General features: G+C 39.1%; 1 protein-coding gene across 4 annotated transcripts in view; it reads right to left on the reverse strand.

The window, feature by feature from the left end:
• LOC131429748 (dynamin) overlaps positions 1-26,473 on the reverse strand; it is a 1,035,717-nt gene that overhangs the window by 516,254 nt on the left and 492,990 nt on the right. For all 4 annotated transcript variants that reach the window (XM_058594080.1, XM_058594078.1, XM_058594079.1 and 1 more), the window contains exon 7: positions 4,830-4,936. In XM_058594080.1, coding sequence (XP_058450063.1) covers positions 4,830-4,936 — 107 coding nt within the window. The remainder of the gene's footprint in view (positions 1-4,829; positions 4,937-26,473) is intronic.

Genomic DNA, 26,473 nt, shown 5'->3' on the forward strand with positions numbered 1-26,473 from the left:
ACAAACTCGTGGAGTATGCAATAGAACTATGAGTCAAATTAAAGAAATAGCTCAACATACTATGGTTGTAGCATAATTGCACAGAATTTACGGTGAAAGGTAAAAGGTTCCAGTTCTAATGCAAAGTCGGTGTGGAATGGTGTAAACGTGTTTGTTTTTCTTACTGTAGTAGGACATACGTTCATATGTGCATACACCCAATGATATGCCGAGCTTAGTGAGACTGCGTGAAGTGTTAGCCTTATTAACAATCGTTAGTGACTTTTGTTAGATTGTGGGAAAGAACTCCTAAAACAGCCTAATCCTTCACTATTGAGAATAAGTAGCTGTCAAGTGAAAAGCACAAGAAAAATTGAAACTCAGAAAAGGTGAATTTCGTGATATTAAACTCAAGTACATGGATGAATCAATACAATGACATAAAAGAGAAAGCGAATTGAAGTGTTACTCCATATAGAACTGAAAGAAACATCCTTACGTTATTCCTCTCCTGCCACCGCTCGGCCGAGAGGATTGCACCTGTCATCTTCCTCTCCCTATCATACCGATTTGAATTATAGAACTACAACTATAACCACGATGAGCACGATACCGTCGACTGTGATTCCAAAACTTCTGGTTTCTAGTATCTCATCGTGCTTACCGCGAAGCATTCCAGCCGAAAATGCTTGAATGCAAACCAATATATGCTCGCTCGTATCAGTTTCAAAACATGCGACATCGAGCCCGCTATACAGTGCGTTATACGGTACAGCAAATTCAGTTTCTACACCATTATTTAGAGAAGTAGAATTAAATAATCCGGCCCCACATGTGTCATCGTCGGAACAAGCATGCATACCCGTTCCAGTTGTTTCCTCCAGTGATCGCTGGGGTATGCTCCCGTGGACTTCAAGATCCATTCTCAATCTAACTGATTCTCTCTCGAGAAGTCTGGGTGTTAACGTTTCAACAACACAGGGCCAGATCTTACAAACGAACTCGTTAATAGGGAATGTCGGGCCGTCACCGAAACAAATTGCTGCACACCAAATAATGCCTCGTGAGCTACCCGTGTTTTCAGATGGATTCACAGATGCTTTCGGCCGAACAGTCTGGCCAGTCACAACAGTTGGTCTATCTGACCATCGTACGTTCAGTGGCAGATACCAGCCTCACATGCTGGTATGCCAACAAGTGTCTCTCCGTATACATCAGTTATACATCACATGACATCGAATCCATTGTATGGGATATACAGTATAGCAAATTCCGCCCTACGTATGTCATCGTCGGAACAAATATGCGGACCAGTACCAGTTATTTCCTCGAGTGATAGAGGGGGAATGCATCCGTGGCCTTCTAATTAAATATACAATCCAATCAATCCTTTCTCAAGAAGTTCGATTAATGTTTCAACAGCACATGACCATAACTCAACGACACTACCAGAATGTGGATTGCAAACAAACTCGTTAACTGTGGGTGTCGGTCCGTCACCGGCGCAAATGGCAGCACGTCAAGTCATGCCTCGTCACCTACCCGTGTTTTCAGGCGATCCATAAGATTGGCCCTTATTTCTAAGCTCATTTAACAATACTACGATTGTATGTGGATTCACGGACGCCGAAAATTTGGCCAGGCTACAGCGATGCCTAAAAGGTCCCGCCTTGGAATCAGTAAAAAGTCGTCTCTTGATGCCGCAATCATAGAGTCATAGTCTCGTGATGCCACACGTCATAGACACACTTCGTAAATTGTATGGCCGGCCGGCGTGCACACATTGCATCACAGATTACGGACTGTACCATCTCCCAAAGTTGACAACCTTCCGTCTATTATATCCTTCGGACTCGCGGTCCAAAATCTGGTTGATCATATTAGTATTGCCAATCTTCATGACCATCTTGGAAACCCCATACTGTTATACGAGTTAGTTGAGAAATTGCCGTCACACATTAAAATGGAGTGGGCTTGCTTCAAAGCATCATACTCAGTGGCCAACCTGTCAACGTTCAGTATTTTTCTATGTAGGTTAGTTAACATCGCATCAGATATAACTCTTCCTGGCCAACTCGCACACGAACTATCATGTACAGCATTGAAATTTTAAACAGGAAGCTTACATGTACATTCGGTGGAACCAAATAACCTCGGACACAGGGGTTTAGATGAAACACACGTTATATCTTTTTATCAAAAACTGTTCGCTTGCACCAGAATGTTACGACAAACCTAGTCACGATCCTCCACTATGCTCCAATCAACATGGCGCCAGACGTTGTGTTTATCGTAGTGATCCGAGTCACATAATTATCGATTGTCCTCAATTTAGAGGGCTGGATATTGAAGGTCGATGGAAAGCAGTCCGGCAGAAAGGTTTATGTAGGAGTTGTTTAATACCACACCGCAAGTGACCTTGTCGATCAGGGAAAGAATGTGGGGTTGACGGCTGTCGAATTCGGCATCATACACTCTTGCACTCTCAGGGCGTACAAACGATAAATGCTAGGGAAATTGCTCAAGGGTTAACCTCGAACAATGTGGCGCATCAGAACCACCATTGCATAACGCCCTACTCATTATTTCGTTATCTCCCGGTTACAGTCCAAGGACATGGTAAACAAGTTGAAGCCTTTGCCTTTCTAGACGATGGCTCAACCTCGACTTTATTAGAAGCAGAAATAGCGAATTAGGTGTATCAGGACCGGTTGATAGCCTATGGCTCAGTTGGATAGACAATGTGACGCGCGAAGAGAAAGATTCTCAGCGTGTGTCGATTGTAATCTCTGGACAAGGACAGAATGAACAATTCAGACTGAATGATGTTTGAACAATAAAAAAACTAAAGTTACCAACTCAAACCTTGACGTACTACAGGAAACATATCCCCACTCTAAAGGCTTACCTGTTCGTAGTTATACAAACGTATCTCCGAGGATAATCATAGGGATAGAACACGTGCATTTACTAACCGCATTGAAGGTATGTGAAGGAAATGATAATGATCCTGTGGCGGTAAAGACACGCTTAGGTTGGTGTGTTTTTGGAAGAAAATCGAGAGACGGTAACCCTATCGAACAATTACATGCTCACTCCGAAATCGGAAACCTGGAACTTCACGACCTAATGAGAAAGTTTTTCCTCACCGAATGCTACGGTCAAACCAATCACAGAACACGACAAGCGGGCACAATACATACTGAAAACCAGTACTCGCAGAGTAGGAAAAGCTTTCGAAACGGGGTTACTGTGAAAAACCGACTATGTTGCATTCCCCGATAGCTATCCAATGGCAGTGCACCGATTGAAGTCGTTAGAAAAACGCTTATCCAAAGATCCGCGTCTTAAAGATCTGTTGAAAGCAAAGATTGCCGAATATGAAGGAAAGGGATACGCCCATCGAATCTCAGATGAGGAGCTACGATTGACGAACAATGACCGCGTTTGGTACCTTCCACTAGGGATAGTCAAAACACAAAGAAAACCAGGAAAGTTAAGACTGATGTGTGACGCGGCAGCATCGGTGAATGTAATTTCATTCAATGATATGCTACTTAAAGGTCCAGACATGACAACGTCTCTTCCTTCTATATTGATGTGCTTTCAACAACGGAATATTGCCTTAGTTGTTGATATAAGAGAGATGTTTCATAAAATTCGGATTTGTGATCAAGATAAAGTCTCAGAGATTCTTGTGGAGAGATCATCCAGATCAACCCCCCACCTCCCAAACTTCCATTATGGATGTAGCTACCTTTGGTGCAACATGCTCTCCTTGTTCTGCACAATTCGTGCAGAATAAAAACGCGCTAGAATTCGAAAAACCATTTCCAAGAGCTGTTCATGCTATTATAGATAACCACTATGTAGATAACTTCCTGGATAGCGTAGACACCGTTGATGAAGCAGTACGTTTGTGTAATGAGATTAAATTTATTCACGCACAAGCCGGGTTTGAAATTCGCAACTTTATTTCAAACTCCGCTGAAGTTTTACGACGTTTAGACGAGAAGAAGAATGTTACGAATGTCTCTCTGAATCTTGATCAGTCGGATAAGGAACACATTCACACAACGGCGTATCATCCTCAGGCAAATGGAATAGTGGAACGTTTCCACCAAACTTTATAGGCGGCGTTGATGTGAGAGAGTTGAGAACCTATCGGAGACAGTTACACAATCACTCTCAGAGAGAACAACACACCGCAGTTATATTAACCTCGAGCGGAAAAAGGACGCTCTCCTCACGAAACCCAGAAATACATAATCGGTTTGAACTTCCGTGAACGGTTCGTTTTATTTCGAGTTCGTTTCCGTCCACCACATACCGTTAGAACTTTCATTTTAATCCATGTCCGAGAAAATCGGATAAGGATCTCATAGAAAAGTGTTGTTTTTACATGGTCACGTTTCATATAAATCTGAGTTATGAAAATCTGTTCAGCTATCCCTGAGAAAATCAAGTGTATATTTTTGTCACATACACACACATGCACACAGTTATCAACACAGATATTTTGTGATCTTGAATTGATTCGAGCCCTCTGTTAAAAATTAGTTTACATGGTGATTGCATTCTATATGAGAAAAGCAAACATTTTTTTAAGTTGTCGAAGATACAAATCGAAGGTCTCCATTTTGACGTGCGGTGACACGTTTAATTGTTCACTTTTAAAGTCTTCATCATGTTTTAATTTTAAAACTGTACCCAATTGAATTGAGTAGCAGTCGACGAAGCCATACTAATGAAGTTAGTTTCTTTAGACAGCATTGTAGTAAACTGCTAAATTATAGATTTTTGCAGATAAACTGCTAAATTATAGATTTTATATAATAACAAATATTTACCTTTCATAATTCCAAGATTTTGAATGCACATATGACCTTTCCGTATCACTTGATTTCCGAGACTTCGAGATCCAGTTTTTGCTGCACTTTCCGTTTTATTTTGAGCGCTACAAAAAAAATTTGTGGTTAACAAAATATGTGTACCAATATTCTGCCAGATACATGGATACACAGAAAAAAAATGAATTTTACAGGTGACAGAATTCTACAAACGATACAGTTCACAACTACTTAATTTTTCAAATGACGCAATATTCCATTCGCACAGAATTTTACATGCTCCGAGTGTAATTTGCAATCGGTTACCTAGTGCCGATGTATAGATTTATATTTATCAATTATTCAATTAGCTCTGCGGTCCAGTCGAGTAACCGATGTGCTTGTGATCTAATGTTTCTTGGTTCAAGTCGCGCTGCTGCTATCGATTTATTGTTTTTATATCATTCGAATTCAAGACATGTAATTTTCAAATCACACAATTTTACATGTTCTTAAATATAAATTTGTATGAATTACGACGCTCCATTTAAGTGCATCTTATAGGATGTAAAATCACAAGATTTTTGCGTACTGTGTAGCTTTAAAATTGCATACGAGTAAACTTATGTGTTATACACAAAAAATATATGTGTTTTTGTGAGAAATCGTGACATAAGTGAATCACAAAACGTGAAACACCTTCACCTAGTACCGGTTCAGGTTCGGTCACGCGGCATCTTCGGCCTGCCGTGGCTGTCCAAATGAGTAAAAAAGGCGAAACACGTCCTGTGCCTCCGCTTCACGACACAAAGGAGTGGTCTACTAAATGCATGTGGAATAAGAACTACACCAGAGGGAGTCTGCTTTTCCGCGAGTGTTGGTGTCCAAGTTCAATTACGGCTTTACCCGGTCGTTCGAGGTTAAACACTAACAAATGAGAGCAAGAAACCCTGATTCATGCCCTTCTCATGTTTGGCTTTTTATATTTATAATACTAAGTATTAAGTTCGTAGTGAATCTGACGATTAACCCGACCTCTCTCAATTCCTTCGTATAGCATATACGTTCTCAATCATACGATATGAACTTTCGCTTTAAAACAAACGTGATCCGATATGCTTAACTTAAATCGTTTGATAAACTTAGCGCAGGCTTAAGAATGTTTTTACTAACTTCGAAAAGTTTACGCAACGTTGTGTTTTTGATACTGTGCTGGTGGATGCCACAATACATCTGAATCTTCTTGTTATTCGGATGAAATCTGCTGTTTTCTGAATGATGCTTCAATACCTTAAAATTTTAAATAATTAAAATTCCTAACGCGAAATTTAATTTGGAGTCCTAAAAGTAGCTTTCAAACGAGCCCAAGATTGTTAAATTCATTTCAGCTATCTACGAGAACATTAGGTGGTAGAGTCAAACATTTTTCAATTCATTGGGGCTTATTATCTTTATTATAAACTTCAAACATAACCTGTTTAACATAAAATGTTCGTAGAAGATTAAGCTTCCTCTTCACTCAATATATCCGCCATTTGCATTTATGACCGCTTCTAGACAACGACTGAAGCTTTTAGAGACCTTGGCAAAATAATCTGATGACTTTTCTCTCCAATGCTATCTTATGGAGGTCCGAAGAGAGATAAAATTCGAGTGAGGATGATCACATACATGTGCTTCAATATTCGCCCATACACTGAAATCCAGAGGATTTAAGTCAGGCGAGCTAAGTGGCCACATCTCTTTGGACCAGAATTGAGGCATGTTGTCCATCAACCACATTTGTGTTTTTCGACGTGTGGGCAGGAACCCCGTCTTAGTGGAACAAAATATTTTCTTCCTTGCCGTAGGTAGATGTATTCCAAGGCAAAAAATGATCCTTAAGAACTCCTAAACACATCTGTATTCACTTTCAGGCCTTCTTAGATAAAAACGGGGTCTAGTTTTTGGCAATCGGAAACAACCAAATCAAACACCATCACCCCTGCTGGATGCTTGGTCCAAAACATGAATTTGATATTATCGGGTATATCAGATCAGAGAGATCAGAGCTTTCTTCAAACTTATAAACCGATTGGTGCGACTGTTGGACACGCTGTCAACTATAAAAAATTATCAAAAAAGAATGACGGTGGACCTCTTCTTCAGATTACTAAACAGTTTCTAGCTTCGCACCACTCTTGCTGCTTTAATTATGTCAGTAATAAAATGTCTTAACTCGAACTCTAGATTTAAGTCATATTTAGATTTAGATTTTTATGTCATATTTCACAACTCTTCTTACCGTTGTCTCATAGATTAGCCTACTTTGCCATTTATCTCATGCTCCGAACGGGATTACGAGTTACTTTCATCTTAATGGATTTTATCAACCCTGGCGTTCTCACAGATCGCTTCTGACCACTTCTAGGTTTTCTTGATACTACTGGGAGTCCAACTGATGCCTTGACATGAAATACAGTAGCCCTTGAACATTTTACAAGAGTCATGATATCTGAAACTGACTTCTGGCCGTAAAGTAATCTAAGGATGTGTGATTGAATTTTCAACAGTGTGAGATAACCATAAATAACTCAAAAGCAAAGTTTTCTCAAACTTTTGCAAATAATGAGGAAAACTCATCACACTTTTTCGCACCCGGACGACGGATTTGAGGTAGAATGTTCTACTGGATGAGTATGAAAGGTAAACTTTGATCGAAAATCGTTTATTTCTTCTAGCGCTCCAGACGGAACTGGATGTCGAAGTGAGGATCTCTCACCAACATCAGAAAGAACATACCAGGTATAAAGCGTGGTGGTCGTGCTCTCATTTGGACTTCTGTCGTCAGGAGGAGCCCTCGTCGGCAATGAGAGCAGACTTTTTGCGTGTTACAAAACCTCAAATACTCAGGTCGTGCTCTCATTTGGACTTCAGTTGTTAGGAGGAACAGTCATCGGCAATGAAAGCAAACCTTTTGAATGGTATGAAACCTCAAACGCTCAGGTCGTGATATCGTTTGAACTTTGGTCGTCGGGATCAGCAGTTGCCAGCAATGATAGCAGACCTTTTGTGTGATACAAAACTTCAAACGCTCAGGTCGTGTCCTCATTTGGACTTCGGTCGTTTGGAGGAGCAGTCGTCGGCAATGAAATCAGACCATTTTGTGTAATAAAAAACGATGCGACACATACATATTCAACAAAAATACATAAACAAATGACGGTTTATTTAATACGAAATATATTCATTCGAAAAAAATAATGTCAACCATAAAGCTGGGCTTAAAACCTTTATGATATTTGAATCATTTCGAAAGAGATTTAACGCAGGTTTATGCTGATTCTTCATTTTCCTGTATAAACCCTTCAAAGAATTGTCTATTTTGCTTAAATATGATCTTTACGCCCGGGAGGTCAAAATGAATAGTGTTACATAAATTATGTAGACTTTGCGTCTTCGTCCGTCTAATTGAACTGGTGAAGGTGAAGGTGAAGATGACAGTTCAATTTGAACTGCTTTAAGAACTGATGAGCCGAAGGTAAACGTGACAAAAGACGGTGTTCAGCAGGGTTTTGTGGAGTTTATAGTTTCCAGACTTATCACTGACAAACTGAATTACCCGGCGATGTTCGGAAATGTTTCGTAAAGGAAAGGCCGCAAAAAATTCTAGAAATTATCCTGCCATTGAAATACTCTGATTGTAGTGAAACACAACACAAGCATTGATTGTATGATTTCTTCGTAAATTAAGATCAATGTAACCTCCCTTTGCTAAGAATACTTATTCCCCCTCCCTCTTGAGAATATTTTGGTGACCCTCACTTAGTTGCTAGAATTATGTTGTACTCGCCAAGAAGTACCATTTTTTTGTAAAATCTTATTAATTTTACCTTACTTCCCATGTTTAGGGCACTAGCTTTGTTCGGTGTACACTGTAGGCAAACTGGCATAAGAACAAAATTATCTTTAGTGGGCAATCTACTTTCGTTACGGCTAACTCCAACACGCCAGAGAATCAAAATCGTCCTTACAACGTCAGTACGGTTCGAACCGGTTCCTTCGGTAGATTCTGATTGAAGATCGGATCGATGGACCAATTTAGTTGATTCTCTTGGCGGTGCTCCCAAAACGATGGACGAAGTTCAATAGCGGCTTGGAACGCTTCAACGAACTATACTCGATACCGACAGGCTCAACAGCGGACATCAAACCTCAAATGGTATTCTTTCAGTGGTAGAAAGGAAATTTCAGTTTAAACTCTTTATTATGGGATGTTCACTGTGCAATGGTTACAACAATAACGAATTTGTGTGCGTGAAATGATTTCTTATATACAAATTTTCAGTGCATCTATTCAGTAAGGAGTAAACCCCACCTCTTTCAATATAGCAACACAAATGTGCGCGTTAGCACAGAATGCTTAAACGAGGAGCTTTTTGTGTGCGTACATGAATGGACATTTTTGTTTTGTTAAATAAATATTTATTGAAATATGAGTTAAACTAAAATTATTAAGATTAAAATTGGGTGTTCAGCCACAAGTGGTGACTTTCAGCCCTTTTATATACATGATTTGGTTATTACCATTAGGACATAATTTGATTCCGCAATTCTAATGGTTCTATATTTATGAGTCTGTGTAACTCATTTGTATTAAACCCGAGAGGACGCTTCAAAATCTTTTTCAGAATTTTATTCTGAATCCTTTGAAGCGTTTTCTTCCTGGTGGAACAACTTGACGTTAAACCTTATAATTTGGCTTGATCAGACCATGTCAATTCCAAGTCATTCAATTCGATAATGTGATTATTGTTTGGTTTAAGAAAAGAAGCTCTTGGCTTATGAGGAAAGATAATCAATCGCGTTTTTGCTGCATTTGGAGCAATCTTACATGTCGACAGATAATCACTAAAAGTATTTAAGCTTCTTTGTAGGCGACTGCAGATCATTCGTACATTTCTACTTGTGGCTAATAGACTTGTGTCGTAACAGATTTGGAAGATCAGAAGTGAAAATATTATACAAGATTAGAGCTAGGCTCGAATCTACGGAACGCCTGCTCGTACGGGTAGCAATTCAGATTTACAATTCTGATAGCTAACCTGGAGAGTACGATCAGTTAAATAATTTTGAATCATTTGAATCAAATAAACAGTAAACTAGAGGTTGGACATTTTTGCCATTGAACCTTTGTGTCAAACAAAGCCGAATGCTTTTTCTATGTCTAGAAGAGCAACTCCAGTGGATACGCCAGAAGATTTGTTTGCTTTTATCATGTTCGTTACTCTGACAAGTTGATGAGTAGTTGAATGTTCATGACGAAATCCAAACTGCTCTGGTAAAAAAATTGAATTCTCATTTATGTGAGACATCATTCTCAACAAGATATTTTTTTCAAAAAGTTTACTGATAGAAGAAGGTAAACTAATTGGTCGAAAACTTGGTTTCTGCTGGATTTTTATCAGGTTTGAGGATGGGAATTACTTTAGCGTTGTTCCATCTTTTAGGGAAGCTAATGAAAATCACTTGATGAAAATTTTAACCAAGAGTCTCAAGGCAACATTGGGAAGAATTTTAATGAGAATAATAAAGATTCCATCATCACCAGGAGCCTTCATGTTTTCGAGTTTCCTAATAATTGACTTAATTTCATCAAAATTCGTCTCAGTAGTGTCATCTTGTAACAACACGTGAGATGAAATATAATCATATTTCAGTGAGATTTCATTTCCAATAGGATTCACTGATATTATCGTCGACGAACATTCTTCAACCGAATGAGCAGTTGAAGATTGTCATCGACGATAGGAGAGTTTAATTTACGTTAGTTAATGGAACAGAAAGATTCCCTTCGATAATGTAATGATTCAAATTATCTATTGCTGTGTCGATGTCCGCAGAATTTTCTAAAATAATTTCATGATCCACATGATTTTCATGAGATGAGATTTCTGAGATCTCTATTCAAACCGATTAGCTCTATGATAGTTTAATATAGAACTAATTGGATTAATTATAGCTTCGTTGGAAAGTCTGAATGTTACAGGAAGATAATCTAAGTCAAAGTCAGCATGTGTGATCGGTTCTCTACAAATGTGACTTTGATCTGTTGGAACCAGATCAATTGTAGAGGGGTTTTTCACGGAAGAGAAACAAGTCAGATTACTGGGATAAAGAACTGTAAAGTAACCAGCAGAGAGTTGATTATGAAGTATTTTACCATTACTGTTATTTTGCCTACAATTCCACTGGGCATGCTTTGCATTTAAGTCCCATATTGCGAAAAATTTCGGTTGATATCTTGTGAGTTTTTGTAAATCGCCTTTAAAGAAATTTAGTTGTTCATCGGTGCATTAAAATGGCAAATACGCTCCAGTGATAAAATAAATTCCACTAATGGTTTCATTTCGATTCCCAAGCTTTCAATAACTTTTGTATTGAAAGAAGGTAAAATTCGATGTTTGATTTGCCGTTGGGCAAAAATGACAACTCCACCACCATTTCTCCCCCTCGATGAACCACATAATGTGGATTGCTTTTCAAGTTGACATTTGGTTTAAGAAATGTTTCTGTCACAATGGCAATATGAATGTTGAAAAAAATATAAAATTCAAAATAAAAAAAGGGCGGGTGGGTGATGTCACAGACATAACTGGAGACATGAATACGACTAAAACTGACATGTTTCTTTCTCACTTCCGAATAAAGATAATCATTCGTATAAGATTGTGTATATTTAGCATTTTCCATTGCTTCGCTTCCAGAATTTTAACGATGCATCTGTACTACAGTACGAATAATTGACTACAAACACATTCTACCATACAATTAAATAACACGGGACAAATACAGTTTTGTAGATTTAGATACTAGTAGAAATAAATATAATAAAACCAACTGCAAATTTTCGGAATCCAGATCATAAACTCAGGTCATAAATTTAGTTCTAAGAGTAAGGAACTGAAGATATTTTTAGAATTTTCCAAATTGCGTTATAGAACTAAATTCTGAACATTACATTAAGTTTTAATATAGAAACTGAATTCAGTCCCAGCATCTAGTTCCAGAAATCATGTTAACAATTTAGTTACAACATGTAGGTTCTGACGACGTCCGAATGCAAAGGAGAGCACCACCTGAGCAATTGAGATTTTTACCACCTCATTATTACTGATGTTGGTGGAAGAACCTTAGTACGATATCCAGTTCCGTCTAACGTACTAGAAAAATGAACAATTCTCGGTCAAGATTTACTTATTACACTCGGCCAGTAGAACATTGGAACTGATATGTGCCTAACTTACTCAAAACCGTCGTCCTGGTGCGAAAAAGGCAAGCGAATGTGATGAGTTTTCCTCGTTGTTTCCAAAAGTCTGAGAAAACATAGTTTTTGAGTTATTTCTGCTTATTTTACACTGTTGAAAATTTAATCACAAATTCCTGATTATATTTCTGATAGCATGGAGAAAAAATTATTTTGTTGCGTTAAGTATAACAAGAGATATTCACGATCAAAAACTTATCACTCTCCCAGAGGGTAAATTTTGAAATGGCGCCCATAGTAAAGTAAGTATTCACGACAGAAAAAATCAAACAATTATTTAACATCATTGATAAATTTTAAATTAATTATATATATATATATATATTTTTTTTTGAAAAAGCCGATTTTGTATGTAGACCATTTTATTTTTCGTTACATCGCCTGAATCGACTTCGTTTAAAATAGCCATTAAGATTGAAGGAATACTAGTAGGTAGAATTAAACGATACTTTTGCTTCCGGGAAAAAAGTAGAAAGCTCAGTATAGAATGCTTTGAAGTCGGAGATCATCACCGTAACTGCAGGCATAGATTGTTGTTTCTTACCAGAACGTCTATGTCGCTACAATCAGATTCAGCAAGAATATCGTAAATATTGGTAGACGGCATATGTTCAACGGAAGGGGAGTCCGTCCGTTGTCTTTTATTTTCTCATACAGATTCTGTAAGATCGTCAATGTTGTTAGAAAAATTTGGAATAACGGATTGGGGTTTCTTCTATATTGTATTATTTCTAACCTTAGACTTGTTGCCTTTCCGGTTGGATGCAGGCATTTTTGAAGAACGTAAATTAACTAGGCTAAATCAATCTTCAAATAGACTTAGTTTGGATAAGTCTTGATAAAAAACTGATTTAAGAAAGACTGGTTGGTTCGAAGAATAATTAGTCTTAAAAATGGCAGATTAATTTCTTTCTTGAAAAAGACTGATTATATTAGAATATCACTCTTTGTATAGTCTTAAGCAATGCTGACTAATTGACTGTTAATGATTGAGGTAGTCTTGAATCAATGAAACTCTAGGTAGCCAGAAAAATTCTCCAGGAGCCAAGAGCTGTTCAACACCGACTGACATGAATGGAAATGATCACTGTGTGTGAATTACAGGGAATAGTGATTAGTTATTGGTTAACCTTGAGTTTGCTGAGGAATTTGGGAACGGGAATGAATGACAAAACAATACTATTGGGAAAAGACCAGACACGAGAGATTTTTTCTATGGATTATGCGTTCGGTATCGAACATTCACCCGCCGGGCTACGATGTGGATCTGTAGTTGCGAGTGCTTGATCATTCTCTTCAATTGATAGTGATGCGAGTTTGGATACTAAGCGACGGTATACCCCAGTCAATGTTTGTACGTCTACTACTCTAACTATAGAATCATTGCCAGGATAAACATTTCAAGTTTTGCCCAGTTTTCTTGACTAAGAAGAAAGGTTATCATCTTTTATTAAAACAATGAGCCCGGGAATCACGTTAGGAGAACCCTTAATTCATTTGGAACGAGCCTATAGTGTATTGAGATATTATATCGACGAACGTTTGGAAAACTGTTTTTCTAGAGACTGGAAATAATTCCATCGGGACAATTATTAACAGGGATATCTACAATACTGGGTTCAGGGATAGCAACTAGTTCTCTGTCAATCAGAAAATGTTCCGGAGTCAAGGCACAAGGTTCATGTGTATCCGAAGATATTGCAATGAATGGGCGCGAACTAAGAACCGCTTCAATTTGCGTGCGAACAGAATTCTGCAAACATTAGACAAGCATTGGACAGAATTTTTAGGGTTTTTGTACTTTTCACTCAAGGCTCCAAAATTGAGAGATCGTGGTGAAATAAATTTCCATCTCTTGCGGAAAAACGTGGTTCATTTTTCCCTTGGCCTGATCGTCTCGAAACATCAAGAGATGTTAATAGAGATCTGATCTAGCACCAACAAAAAAAACAAGCCGTGATCTTGTAGTGTATTTCTTGTACTAATCCTCTACGACTAACAAACCGGTGCAAAGCAGCTATAAATGCTGCTGACTACAAGTCAGAAACCAGTTCAAATTGAATGGCTTTGGTAGCAAGGCATATGAATATACAGATGTAAGCCTTTACTCAAATGAATTTTCGGAGATCAGTCCTTACAAATATCGGTCCGGCAAAGTCTACACCTGTCTGGGAAAATGGATCAGAAGGAACAACACGGACTGCTGGTAAACTACCCATCTTGGGTTGAAGACATTGTGGACGAGATCGGAAGCAGGTTATACATTTACTTAGCACTTTCCGAATGGTTGATTTGGCATTAATGGTTAATTTGGCATTAATCCAAAATCTCTTACACAAAACTGACATCAAGCCGGAGGGGCCTAAATGAAGGTTTTCTAAATGCATATCCCGGATTCACAAACTGGATTTTTACTCGGTAGCAATATTTGATGCCGGGCTTCATAAGGTTTTCTAATCTACATCCAACTCTTAATAAACCGTCAACAAACACTAGATCAAGCGTGCCTAGACGACGACTAGGTTTTCCTAATGAAATCAAACGAATTCCATTCGACATTTCAAGCCGTTGAATTAAACCAACTATAGTAAGCATTGACTTTCGTAATTCTGGTACCGTCAACCCTTTGGAATAAACACTATTTGCATGGCTGGATCTACAATTAGCTGTAAGAACATATCCAATAACTCTTTGCAATTTCCGAAACGAAAAGAATTGTGGCAGACATAATTGTCACATTTTGTAGGATTTCTAGTAACTCTGAATCCTGGGACAAATCTGGGATGTAGAATTTGTATTGAAAAGATTTCAGAAAGCATGCTCCATTCCACCACAACATGTTATTTACAAGAGCTTGAGGAAACTGTCCTAGGGATACTACATCTGCTGGATTATCCTCCAAACGTACATAATGCCAATAAAAGCTATCCGTGTTAGTATTTATCTCTGTAACACAATTAGGAAAAAATACTTCAAGCTGAGTGGGAGATTTCATTAGCCAGGACAATACGACTATCGGACCATAGACAGACGCGCCTGGTATCTAATTTTAACGATGATATACATTTCTGAACTAGCCTCGAAACTAACAAGGCCGCACATAATTCCATTTTAGGAATTGTTAATGGTTTCAATGGAGCTATCCTTGACATACTACAAAGTAATTAAATATAAGAATGGTATAAGAAAAAACTCTTAAATAAATCACTGGAGCGTAGGCACGGTTCGAATCGTCTGCAAAACCATGCACTTCAATAAAATCTATGCGTGTCGATCCAACGAACCGTGGAATTTTTATTGTATTAAGATATTGCAAGGACTCTCTGAATGAGAGCCAATACTGAAATATACCATTAGCTAATGGATCATCCCATCTTTCCACAAGCGCTGCATGATTTCCTTAGCCAAAACAATAACCGGGGCAACCAAGCCTAAAGGGTCGAATAGACGGGCGATCTCGGAAAGGACAATACGTTTGGTTGGTACATACGAAGGTGGTTTTGAATCACAATGAAACGAAAAATGTTGTTTTCAGAGTCCCACAATAGACCTAACGTTTTTATAACCTTGTTTATATTAGAAGACTCGAATAAAAAACTACAAGGATCAGCCCCATGGGGTTGTTCGAGCCATTGATGTGGAACAAGGCAACCAAAATTTCTAATTATCTACAATCAAATAGATTAATTAATCGTCACACTTTTGAATTCGCAAATGCACGAGAGTCTGCTTAGATTGAACTTTATTAGGAACCAAAACCGAACACGCGAACCCAGAATATAGACTTTATTTATCGTGATTTGTATTTGTTTTGTATCCGACGAAATTACACCAATAGCCCACATGTATGCAATTATATGTTTGTACACATACGGATAACGATATTTAAGCTTGCGATACGGATATCGATATATAAGCTTCTCTTCACCAAGCTTGTGTTCAAGTTTTGTATGCAAGCAGTTATTTTTATAGCGTTGCTCTACCGTTAAAACCATTCTGCGATTTCGGTTGAAGCGATAAACTTTTTCATATTATCAATCGAGTTCATCTTATATAAATTGGAAATTAATCTTATGCATTCCAAATTTACCCTGGGGTAGTTGTCAATTTCTCAGGCAAAACGACATAACATGGAAGTTCATCCGAACTTGCATGACACAAGATCAGAGCATACAAATTATAGCTTCAAATCGTTTTATGGCAATTTTTATCTTGCTGTCTAGCAACAACCTTCTCCTAGCATGCTACTCGTAGTAGAGATGGGCAATTCGCTCCTGAGCTGTTCCAATGAATCGAATCATAAAAGTGAGCTGACAGCTCACAGCTCTTTTTAAAAGAACCGCAGCTCACCAGCTCACTTATTTGCTACCCAGTTCGCCGCATTGTTGAAGAGGGGAATAAGATACGAGCTGAATAGATCTCCGGCTCTTGAAGAACGAGTTCTAAACGAGAAAAAAAATTGCACCAACTTTCGTTATTTCTAACATGCCTGCATCTGTCCTTCTTTAACGGATTGAATGAGATTTTATCAGCAAGAAATCTTACCTCTCATGGCGCAAGAAAAACGGGCCACAAATTAACCATCAGTTCAATCTAAATGAGCTGATGAGCTGATACATCGAATCGATTCATTTTGGTGAGCTGATCGGTTCGGAGCTGCTCACCAATATGAACTGTTTCGCACACCTCTAACTCGTAGGACTGAAACGTTAGCTTTAATTTTGCTTCTATTTATAGATTCGCGTGCTTCCAACAGCTTCGCTTTAGCATCGATTGACCAATCAGAGCAATGCTTTCTCTTTGATAAATCGCTAACTCCTTCAAAACCGTCGACTATGGCAGGGAAATCCAGTATGCCGGTGATTTTTTGTAGACCAAATAGGACACTGCTTGCTATTAATGAACATTTCAATGATATACAATCAAAAATACATGGCTATGAACATTCAAATCAATACGTAGAAATATTTCCAATCAAATAGTGACATAATATTAATAATTGATACAAATTTGACTGAGCTGTAATTGTTCAAAACCTGACCCCATTTCTACGTGTATTGTTCTTGAGTTTCTAGTTTGCACCCCTATATAGAAAACAAAAATGTGTTCCACATTAAAAAAATTTGTGTTTTTTTTCAGGAACAGTATCAAGATTTGTCCCGGGTTGGCGGTTCAGTGCATAAGACGCTGGTCTTACAAGCCAGTTGTCGTATGTTCGAGCCCCGACCTGGAAGGGATCTTAGTGTCATTAGGATCCATAGTACTAGCCATGCAATGATTCTGTACACTAAGAATCGGCTGCGAAGTCTGTTGAAACAGAAAGGCCAAATTCCACAAAAGGAATGTAATGCCAAGACTTTGCTTTGCATCAAGATTAGTGGGATCAGTCGCATACCATTTAAGCACCGGGAAGCCGCCGGAATTAAATAAGTTTGTTAAATTACATCGAAGTTTAATGGCTTTTTCAATGGTGTCTGCTCCAGATACCACGTCATCTACATAGCAATCTTCTTCAATTGCCTTAGATGCTAATGGTAAACGGTGATATTCATCTCGAGCTAATTGTAATAATGTTCGGGTAGCCAAAAATGGGGCGCTAGACGTTCCATAGGTAACGGTTATCAATTCAAGTAATTGCAGGCGCTCATAAGGACTATCCCTCCAGAAAACTCGCTGTAGGCTGGAATGATTTTCATTAACACGTATTCTTCTGTACATTTTGGAAATATCGGCTGTTATTGCGAAACGATGTTTTCTTAATCTTAGAATTATGGAGAAAAGATCATCTTGAACTGTGGATCCAATAATTATAACGTCATTTAGTGATGGACTTCGAGCCGAAGCTACAAAAACAACTCTTAAACGGGTGTTGGAACTGCTTGATTTCAGAATTACGTGGTGTGGCAAATAATAAACAAGTTTCTCAGAGAGATCGTTGAATCCGAAAACTTGTTTGCAAAGGAATTACAATTTGTATTCAGTAATGAAATCAGCATAAGTTTTTTTCAAATCGGGATTTTTGTTAAAACGATGCTCAAGAATGTGGAAACATTTAAGGGCTAATGAGCGATTATTTTGTAATTCGTTTACGGATTCCTTGAATGGCAGATTAACAGTACAGGTGCCACCGTGATTACGAATTGTGGTTGAACAGAAAATCTGCTCACATTCTTACTCTTCCTTAGATACAGTATCAACAATTTCGAATGATTCAAAATTCAAAAACTTTTCGATGCATTCAGAAAGTAGTTTGAGATTAGCTGTATAACAATGCTGATTTGCACTGCTATCTTCAGCACCACCCGCAACAACCCATCCCAAATGGGTTTCCTTAAGGATTGGTAAATTTTTACCAAGTGTTAATTATGCGGTGAGAATTAATTGGAAAAATAATTCTATTACAATTAGTAGGCTTTTTCCTCCTGGGGGTTGGAAAGTAGAATCGACAAGAGATAAACCGAAAGGAATATTCCAAGACCTATAGTCTAATTTTTGATCTAGAAGAGAATCAGTCACCACATCGGTGACCAAACATTCTATTTGGGCATGGTAATCAGTACAGCAGGGGCAACATGGGTAGGTATCTGGTCTATTTTCAAGTACTCAACAAGAGAACGGGATACTAAATTTGGATGGGTTACACCATCGAGGAAAGCGCAACAGGGATGGAAATTTATATGGCTGTCTAAGACGTCAACCATGGCTGTAAGTAAAATAGTGCGATCCGATGAAGGAACCTTGGGGACTGGATTGGACAAAGACGATACATTTTCGGCTTGAGGTGATACTTGAGAACTAATGACCACTTGACTGGGTTTTGGTTTTGGATTATCAGATTTCAAATCCTAAGTAAGAGATTTTGGATCGTTCACGGTAGGATTTGGATCGGGCTATGTTATCTTGGGCTCATGTATCAATGTGTAGTGTCTATTTTGACACTCCTGGCAAGTTCTATTAGACATACATTACGAGGCCTTCCTTGAACAATAAAACATAGATTCAGTTCTCTTACCTTAACTCTACGATGGGGTACCGTCAAAGCAAGACACTTCTTGCACTTATAACTGGGATGGCTTGCACTACAAATCTCACAAATAGCACTACTATTAGAAAAGGGTGCAATAGTAGCAAATGATTTCGCCGGGGGTAGTTTGGAAGTCATTTTCTGACTGTTATCTTTGGCTGATGGTGGTTTATAATGACTGGCTTCGCAACGCTCAAGAAATAAACATAGCTCCATCAAAAATTCAGCAATACAAAAGATTCAGCCGCTGGATCACAAAAAGATTCTTCCTCCAAAGTCCCTCCTGGGTGGGGCAATAATCAACCACAAGCAAAGGATAACTCTGGTGACTGCTCTGATTCTCTGCTGAACAACTGATCGTCATTTTTGAAACAATGACAACAAAACTACGAAAATGCAGAACGCGGTTAGATCAAATCAACGCACTAGGCAAATTCATCATCGAATATGCAATATAAAAAGTAGGTTTAGAAAATTGGAATACTTGCTCACTCAGGAGCAAATCTGCTGAATTGTCCGACTTTCTTCAAGAGAAGAATGCCGGTAATGCTATTTTAACTGAAACTCATCTTAAACCTGGAATTTCTATTTTTATTTCCAATTACAGGGTTCACAGGCTCCACTGAAAAACTACCAGAGGAAATGGAGTTGCAATTGCCATACAACGATCCATTTAGCACAGACTTCTGTCAGCCTTTAAATTGCAACTTATAGAAGCCATCGGAATTGAGATTACAACGACAATGGGACCCATCATCATCATTTCAGCGTACTGCCATAAACAAACCAATCCTCGAGATGGTACGTGTGCATCATTGAAGCGAGATCTGGCTATGCTCACTCGACGACAGAACAAATTCATCATTGCTGGGGACCTGAACGCACGGCATGAGCTGTGGGGAAACAAGACAGAATCGAAACGGATTCGTACTTGCCGAAGATTACGAAGCTGCACAGTACAACATCCTCGCTCCGGATCAACCAACGCGACTTTCCAGATCGGGAGTTCATTCTATTTTGGATATATTCATCAGCAACATCGCCATAGACAGCTCTCCGATTGTCTTCAACGAGCTATCTTCCGACCACTTTCCAGTAAAATTGACGTTGGGATTTTCACCAGAAACAGTGCCTATTCAACCTCGGAGGAACTATTATCGCACCGACTGGGTCCAGTTTCAACAAATCGCCGACCAAATTATTAATATCAGTTTACCACTTCATTCCTCGATGGAAATCGATGCGGCACTATCTTCCTTCCAGCATTCAATCACCGTCGCTCGTGATAGGACAGTTCCAGTACAACATGTGCACAGATCATCTCTTCAAATTGACAGTGTCACCAAGAAACTCATCCACCTTCGAAATATCTACCGAGGGCAGTATCAACGAACTGGCATCCTAGATATGAAGACTTCTTATAACAACTTAACTAGGATAATCCAGGAAAGGATAACTGAGCTTCGCAACAGAAACTTCCAGCAAAAGCTTCGAGAAATTCTCCCACATTCAAAGCCCTTCTGGTCCTTAACGAAGGTGCTTAAGAAAAAAAAACCGAAGCCGATTCCTCTTCTGATGTCACCCCAGGACGCAGCTGAAGGAATACCTTTGATCACACCAGTAGAGAAGGCAAATACGCTAGGCCAGCAGTTTGTGTGTTCTCACAATTTAGCACTCAACATTGTTAGTCCACATGAGAGAGTCGTTGAAGATAGCGTAGCTGAGGTTGACTAATCAGACAGCTTGGTTCCTGAGGAAAGTAGAGTCACTGTGAATGAGCTGATGGCTATTGTGAAAAAATCCAAAAATATGAAGGCCCCCGGTTTCGACAACACATTCAACATTGAGCTGAAACATATGAGTGCTCGCTCATTTGGTTTTTTAGCGAGGAAAGCGCAACAGGGATGGAAATTTATATGGCTGTCTAAGACGTCAACCATGGCTGTAAGTAAAATAGTGCGATCCGATGAAGGAACCTTGGGGACTGGATTGGACAAAGACGATACATTTTCGGCTTGAGGTGATACTTGAGAACTAATGACCACTTGACTGGGTTTTGGTTTTGGATTATCAGATTTCAAATCCTAAGTAAGAGATTTTGGATCGTTCACGGTAGGATTTGGATCGGGCTATGTTATCTTGGGCTCATGTATCAATGTGTAGTGTCTATTTTGACACTCCTGGCAAGTTCTATTAGACATACATTACGAGGCCTTCCTTGAACAATAAAACATAGATTCAGTTCTCTTACCTTAACTCTACGATGGGGTACCGTCAAAGCAAGACACTTCTTGCACTTATAACTGGGATGGCTTGCACTACAAATCTCACAAATAGCACTACTATTAGAAAAGGGTGCAATAGTAGCAAATGATTTCGCCGGGGGTAGTTTGGAAGTCATTTTCTGACTGTTATCTTTGGCTGATGGTGGTTTATAATGACTGGCTTCGCAACGCTCAAGAAATAAACATAGCTCCATCAAAAATTCAGCAATACAAAAGATTCAGCCGCTGGATCACAAAAAGATTCTTCCTCCAAAGTCCCTCCTGGGTGGGGCAATAATCAACCACAAGCAAAGGATAACTCTGGTGACTGCTCTGATTCTCTGCTGAACAACTGATCGTCATTTTTGAAACAATGACAACAAAACTACGAAAATGCAGAACGCGGTTAGATCAAATCAACGCACTAGGCAAATTCATCATCGAATATGCAATATAAAAAGTAGGTTTAGAAAATTGGAATACTTGCTCACTCAGGAGCAAATCTGCTGAATTGTCCGACTTTCTTCAAGAGAAGAATGCCGGTAATGCTATTTTAACTGAAACTCATCTTAAACCTGGAATTTCTATTTTTATTTCCAATTACAGGGTTCACAGGCTCCACTGAAAAACTACCAGAGGAAATGGAGTTGCAATTGCCATACAACGATCCATTTAGCACAGACTTCTGTCAGCCTTTAAATTGCAACTTATAGAAGCCATCGGAATTGAGATTACAACGACAATGGGACCCATCATCATCATTTCAGCGTACTGCCATAAACAAACCAATCCTCGAGATGGTACGTGTGCATCATTGAAGCGAGATCTGGCTATGCTCACTCGACGACAGAACAAATTCATCATTGCTGGGGACCTGAACGCACGGCATGAGCTGTGGGGAAACAAGACAGAATCGAAACGGATTCGTACTTGCCGAAGATTACGAAGCTGCACAGTACAACATCCTCGCTCCGGATCAACCAACGCGACTTTCCAGATCGGGAGTTCATTCTATTTTGGATATATTCATCAGCAACATCGCCATAGACAGCTCTCCGATTGTCTTCAACGAGCTATCTTCCGACCACTTTCCAGTAAAATTGACGTTGGGATTTTCACCAGAAACAGTGCCTATTCAACCTCGGAGGAACTATTATCGCACCGACTGGGTCCAGTTTCAACAAATCGCCGACCAAATTATTAATATCAGTTTACCACTTCATTCCTCGATGGAAATCGATGCGGCACTATCTTCCTTCCAGCATTCAATCACCGTCGCTCGTGATAGGACAGTTCCAGTACAACATGTGCACAGATCATCTCTTCAAATTGACAGTGTCACCAAGAAACTCATCCACCTTCGAAATATCTACCGAGGGCAGTATCAACGAACTGGCATCCTAGATATGAAGACTTCTTATAACAACTTAACTAGGATAATCCAGGAAAGGATAACTGAGCTTCGCAACAGAAACTTCCAGCAAAAGCTTCGAGAAATTCTCCCACATTCAAAGCCCTTCTGGTCCTTAACGAAGGTGCTTAAGAAAAAAAAACCGAAGCCGATTCCTCTTCTGATGTCACCCCAGGACGCAGCTGAAGGAATACCTTTGATCACACCAGTAGAGAAGGCAAATACGCTAGGCCAGCAGTTTGTGTGTTCTCACAATTTAGCACTCAACATTGTTAGTCCACATGAGAGAGTCGTTGAAGATAGCGTAGCTGAGGTTGACTAATCAGACAGCTTGGTTCCTGAGGAAAGTAGAGTCACTGCGAATGAGCTGATGGCTATTGTGAAAAAATCCAAAAATATGAAGGCCCCCGGTTTCGACAACACATTCAACATTGAGCTGAAACATATGAGTGCTCGCTCATTTGGTTTTTTAGCTAAATTTTTTAACAGGTGCTGGGAGCTTGGTTACTTCCCTTCAATGTGGAAGTTAGCTAAAGTTATCTCAGTTTTGAAACCGGGGAAAGATCCTTCCTTTTCCAAGAGCTATCGGCCCATCAGCTTACTCTCTGCCCTGTCCAAGCTGCTTGAAAAGTCCATACCAAGGCGAATTCTTGCTTTCGCAGATGAACAGTGTATATTACTGGAAGAACAGTTTGGGTTCCGGAAAGGAAGATCCACCATCCACCAACTCACAAGAGTTAACATCGTCATCCAGCAAAACAAATCAGTGTCCAAAACGACTGCCATGGCAATATTGAATATTGAAAAGGCATTCGATAATGTGTGGCACGATGGCCTGGTGTTTTAACTGCATCGATATAATTTTCCGATGCATCTTATAAAAATTATCAGAAATTATCTTGCAGATAGAGCATTCCATGTTTCTCTGAATAATGCACTTTCAGAAAGATTTACTATTTCTGCTGGTGTACCCCAAGGAAGAATCTTAGGTCCCATCCTATACAACATATTTACAACAGACATCCCACCTCTTCCGGGTGGTAGTTTTCTGTCACAACTTGCTGATGATACTGCCATTCTTTACAAAGATCGTGTCATTAATGCTCTGAAGAATAAACTACAGACAGGTCTGGACACTCTAACTGAATATTTTAGGAGCTGGAAAATTGTGATCAATGCAGCAAAAACTCAGATCATCTTGTTTCCACATTCAAGATCTCCAAAACTTGTTCCATCAGACGAATGCCGAATACGATTCGGTAATGAGGTCATTCAATGGTCCGACGAAGTTATCTATCTAGGACTCACCTTTGACAGACATCTGATATTCAGGTCACATGTTGACAAAATCGTTCAAAAATGCAGCATACTCATTAGGTCTCTGTATCCGCTGATTTGTAGAACATCTAAACTGTGCCTAAAGAATCAAATGGTTGTCTATAAACAAATCATCTACTGGGAATGAATACGCAGTCCCTGTTTGGCGGGGCTGTGCACGAACACACAAACTTAGGCTTCAGCGCATTCAAAGTAAGATCTTAAAGATGATTCTAAATCTACTCCCTTGGACAAGGACTAGTGAAGTACACGAGATGGCCTCCCTGGATATACTAGAACAACAATTCGAACAATACTGCACGAAATTTGAAGAGAGGTGCTCAATCTCTGTGATACAAATGATTCAAAATTTGCACGTATTAGGTTAGGGATAGTTATAAGTAGGTAGATAATAAATTATAAAAGAAATTTTTTTTTTTAAATGTGAGTCCCCACGGGCTAATTGGAGTAATTAATTGTTTCCATTGATTTTATAGACAAAAACTTTTAAACGCGTTTTCCTCGAAAGCAGGTTTTGAAAGTCCGTGTCCTTCGTCATTCAAAAACTACTGCACCAATTTTTTCAAATTTTGCACACACTTTCTACATATAAATAACCAGACCCCAACGTTTTCCTTTCCGTTATTTGTTACTTTAGGGAGGTTTAACAGCTACAAAATGGCGGATTTGTCGTGAAATCACGTAGTTTTCACTTTGAACAATCACCAAAAATTCAAAATATAATAAAAATCAAACAGAAACGTTGGTGTCTAGAAAAACTTCTACTTTAACTATGCTGCGTACGTTTGTTCACTTCTGATTAGTCTGCGCTGAGATACAGTGGACACCGCAAATCATGATTTTTAAGAAGCGTTCTCGAAAATACCTCTTCACCGACTTATTTCTCCACCTTCTTTTGCTCGAACGCCTCCAGTATACGTTCATCCAACTGAGGGATAGCAGGACCTATTTTCCATTTTTGCTATCTTTCTCAGTGACAGTCCGCGTTCTGTGCACCATTTGTACACTTTTTTCGACGTTGTTCTGCTGAAAGTCCACGCATTTCAAAACAAACTAATGAAAACGAAGCAACATGTGAATTTTTTGGAGTAGAATTATCTTATATTTATTTATAAAATCTACATTTTCATGGAAATTTTAGAATTTAATATATTTTTCAAGACTTAGTGGAACATGAAAAACAAACATCTATGATTTTTATTTACCAATAGGTTGCATTTTATATCAGCTAAAATTTGTAGGAAACAATAATTCTTTACAAACAATAATTTAACAAAACTCGATATTTTTACATTAACTTTTCAAATCTTAACAGTACTAGGGACTAGGAATGCAAAACAAACCTCTGTATTTTTTTAATATTCGTCATTCATACACTGCCTACACGCTCCGTCTAACATCTGCACTCTGTCAGTTAGCGCTCAATCTCCGAGTCAAGCAGACGCATTTGTTCTCGCTGGTCATCGGAAGTCAAGCACGGGCTTTTTCTAAGTTATATTTGGAAGTTAAATCGCTGGGCATCGTAGGCCCTACCGTCTTAATCTCTCGTCTCCGAGTGTTCGAGTAACAACATGAGACGTCGAGAGAACACGTTTCGCATTGATTACTCGCATCTACCGCGAAAACCATCGTATGATGACCTTCACAGTTTCATCAGCTCAGTTCTCGAACTAGAAAAAAGCACGTTGTCCGCATGCAAACAAGTCGTAGCCTCGGTTGTGTGTTTGTTAAGGTCGATGAACTTAAAATAGCGCAAAGAATCGTACAAGAGCATGACAATGTGCACGAGACAGAAATCGATGGTAAAACTTATAAAATACGGATCACAATGGAAGATGGTGCAGTGGAGGTGAAGCTGTTCGATCTTTCTGAAGATGTGTCCGATGGTAAAATATACGAATTTCTCCAAGAATACGGGGATGTGTTCGGCATACACAAACTAGCATGGGATGCAAAATACGCGTTCGGCGGTATCTCGTCAGGAATACGAGTGGCTAAGATGATCGTAAAAACGAATATCCCCTCCTTTGTTACAATAGACGGTGAAACTACAGCTCTGTCGTATTACGGCCAACAACAAACATGCCGTCACTGTAACGAGTCGTCACACAGCGGAATATCTTGTATTCAAAACAAAAAGCTATTAGTCCAAAAGCTCGATGCTGATTACAGCAACACATCGTATGCGAAAGTTCTTAAGCAAAACGTTCACCCGAAGCCGGTCCAGACGAAACCTCATCAGGTAAAGCCATCTGTTGCTACACTGACCACAATTACGAAAGACGCTCAATTGAAACAATCCGTTAGCGGACCCACTCCTCC

This window comes from Malaya genurostris, chromosome 2, assembly GCF_030247185.1.
Source record: "Malaya genurostris strain Urasoe2022 chromosome 2, Malgen_1.1, whole genome shotgun sequence".
NCBI classification, from domain to species: domain Eukaryota; kingdom Metazoa; phylum Arthropoda; class Insecta; order Diptera; family Culicidae; genus Malaya; species Malaya genurostris.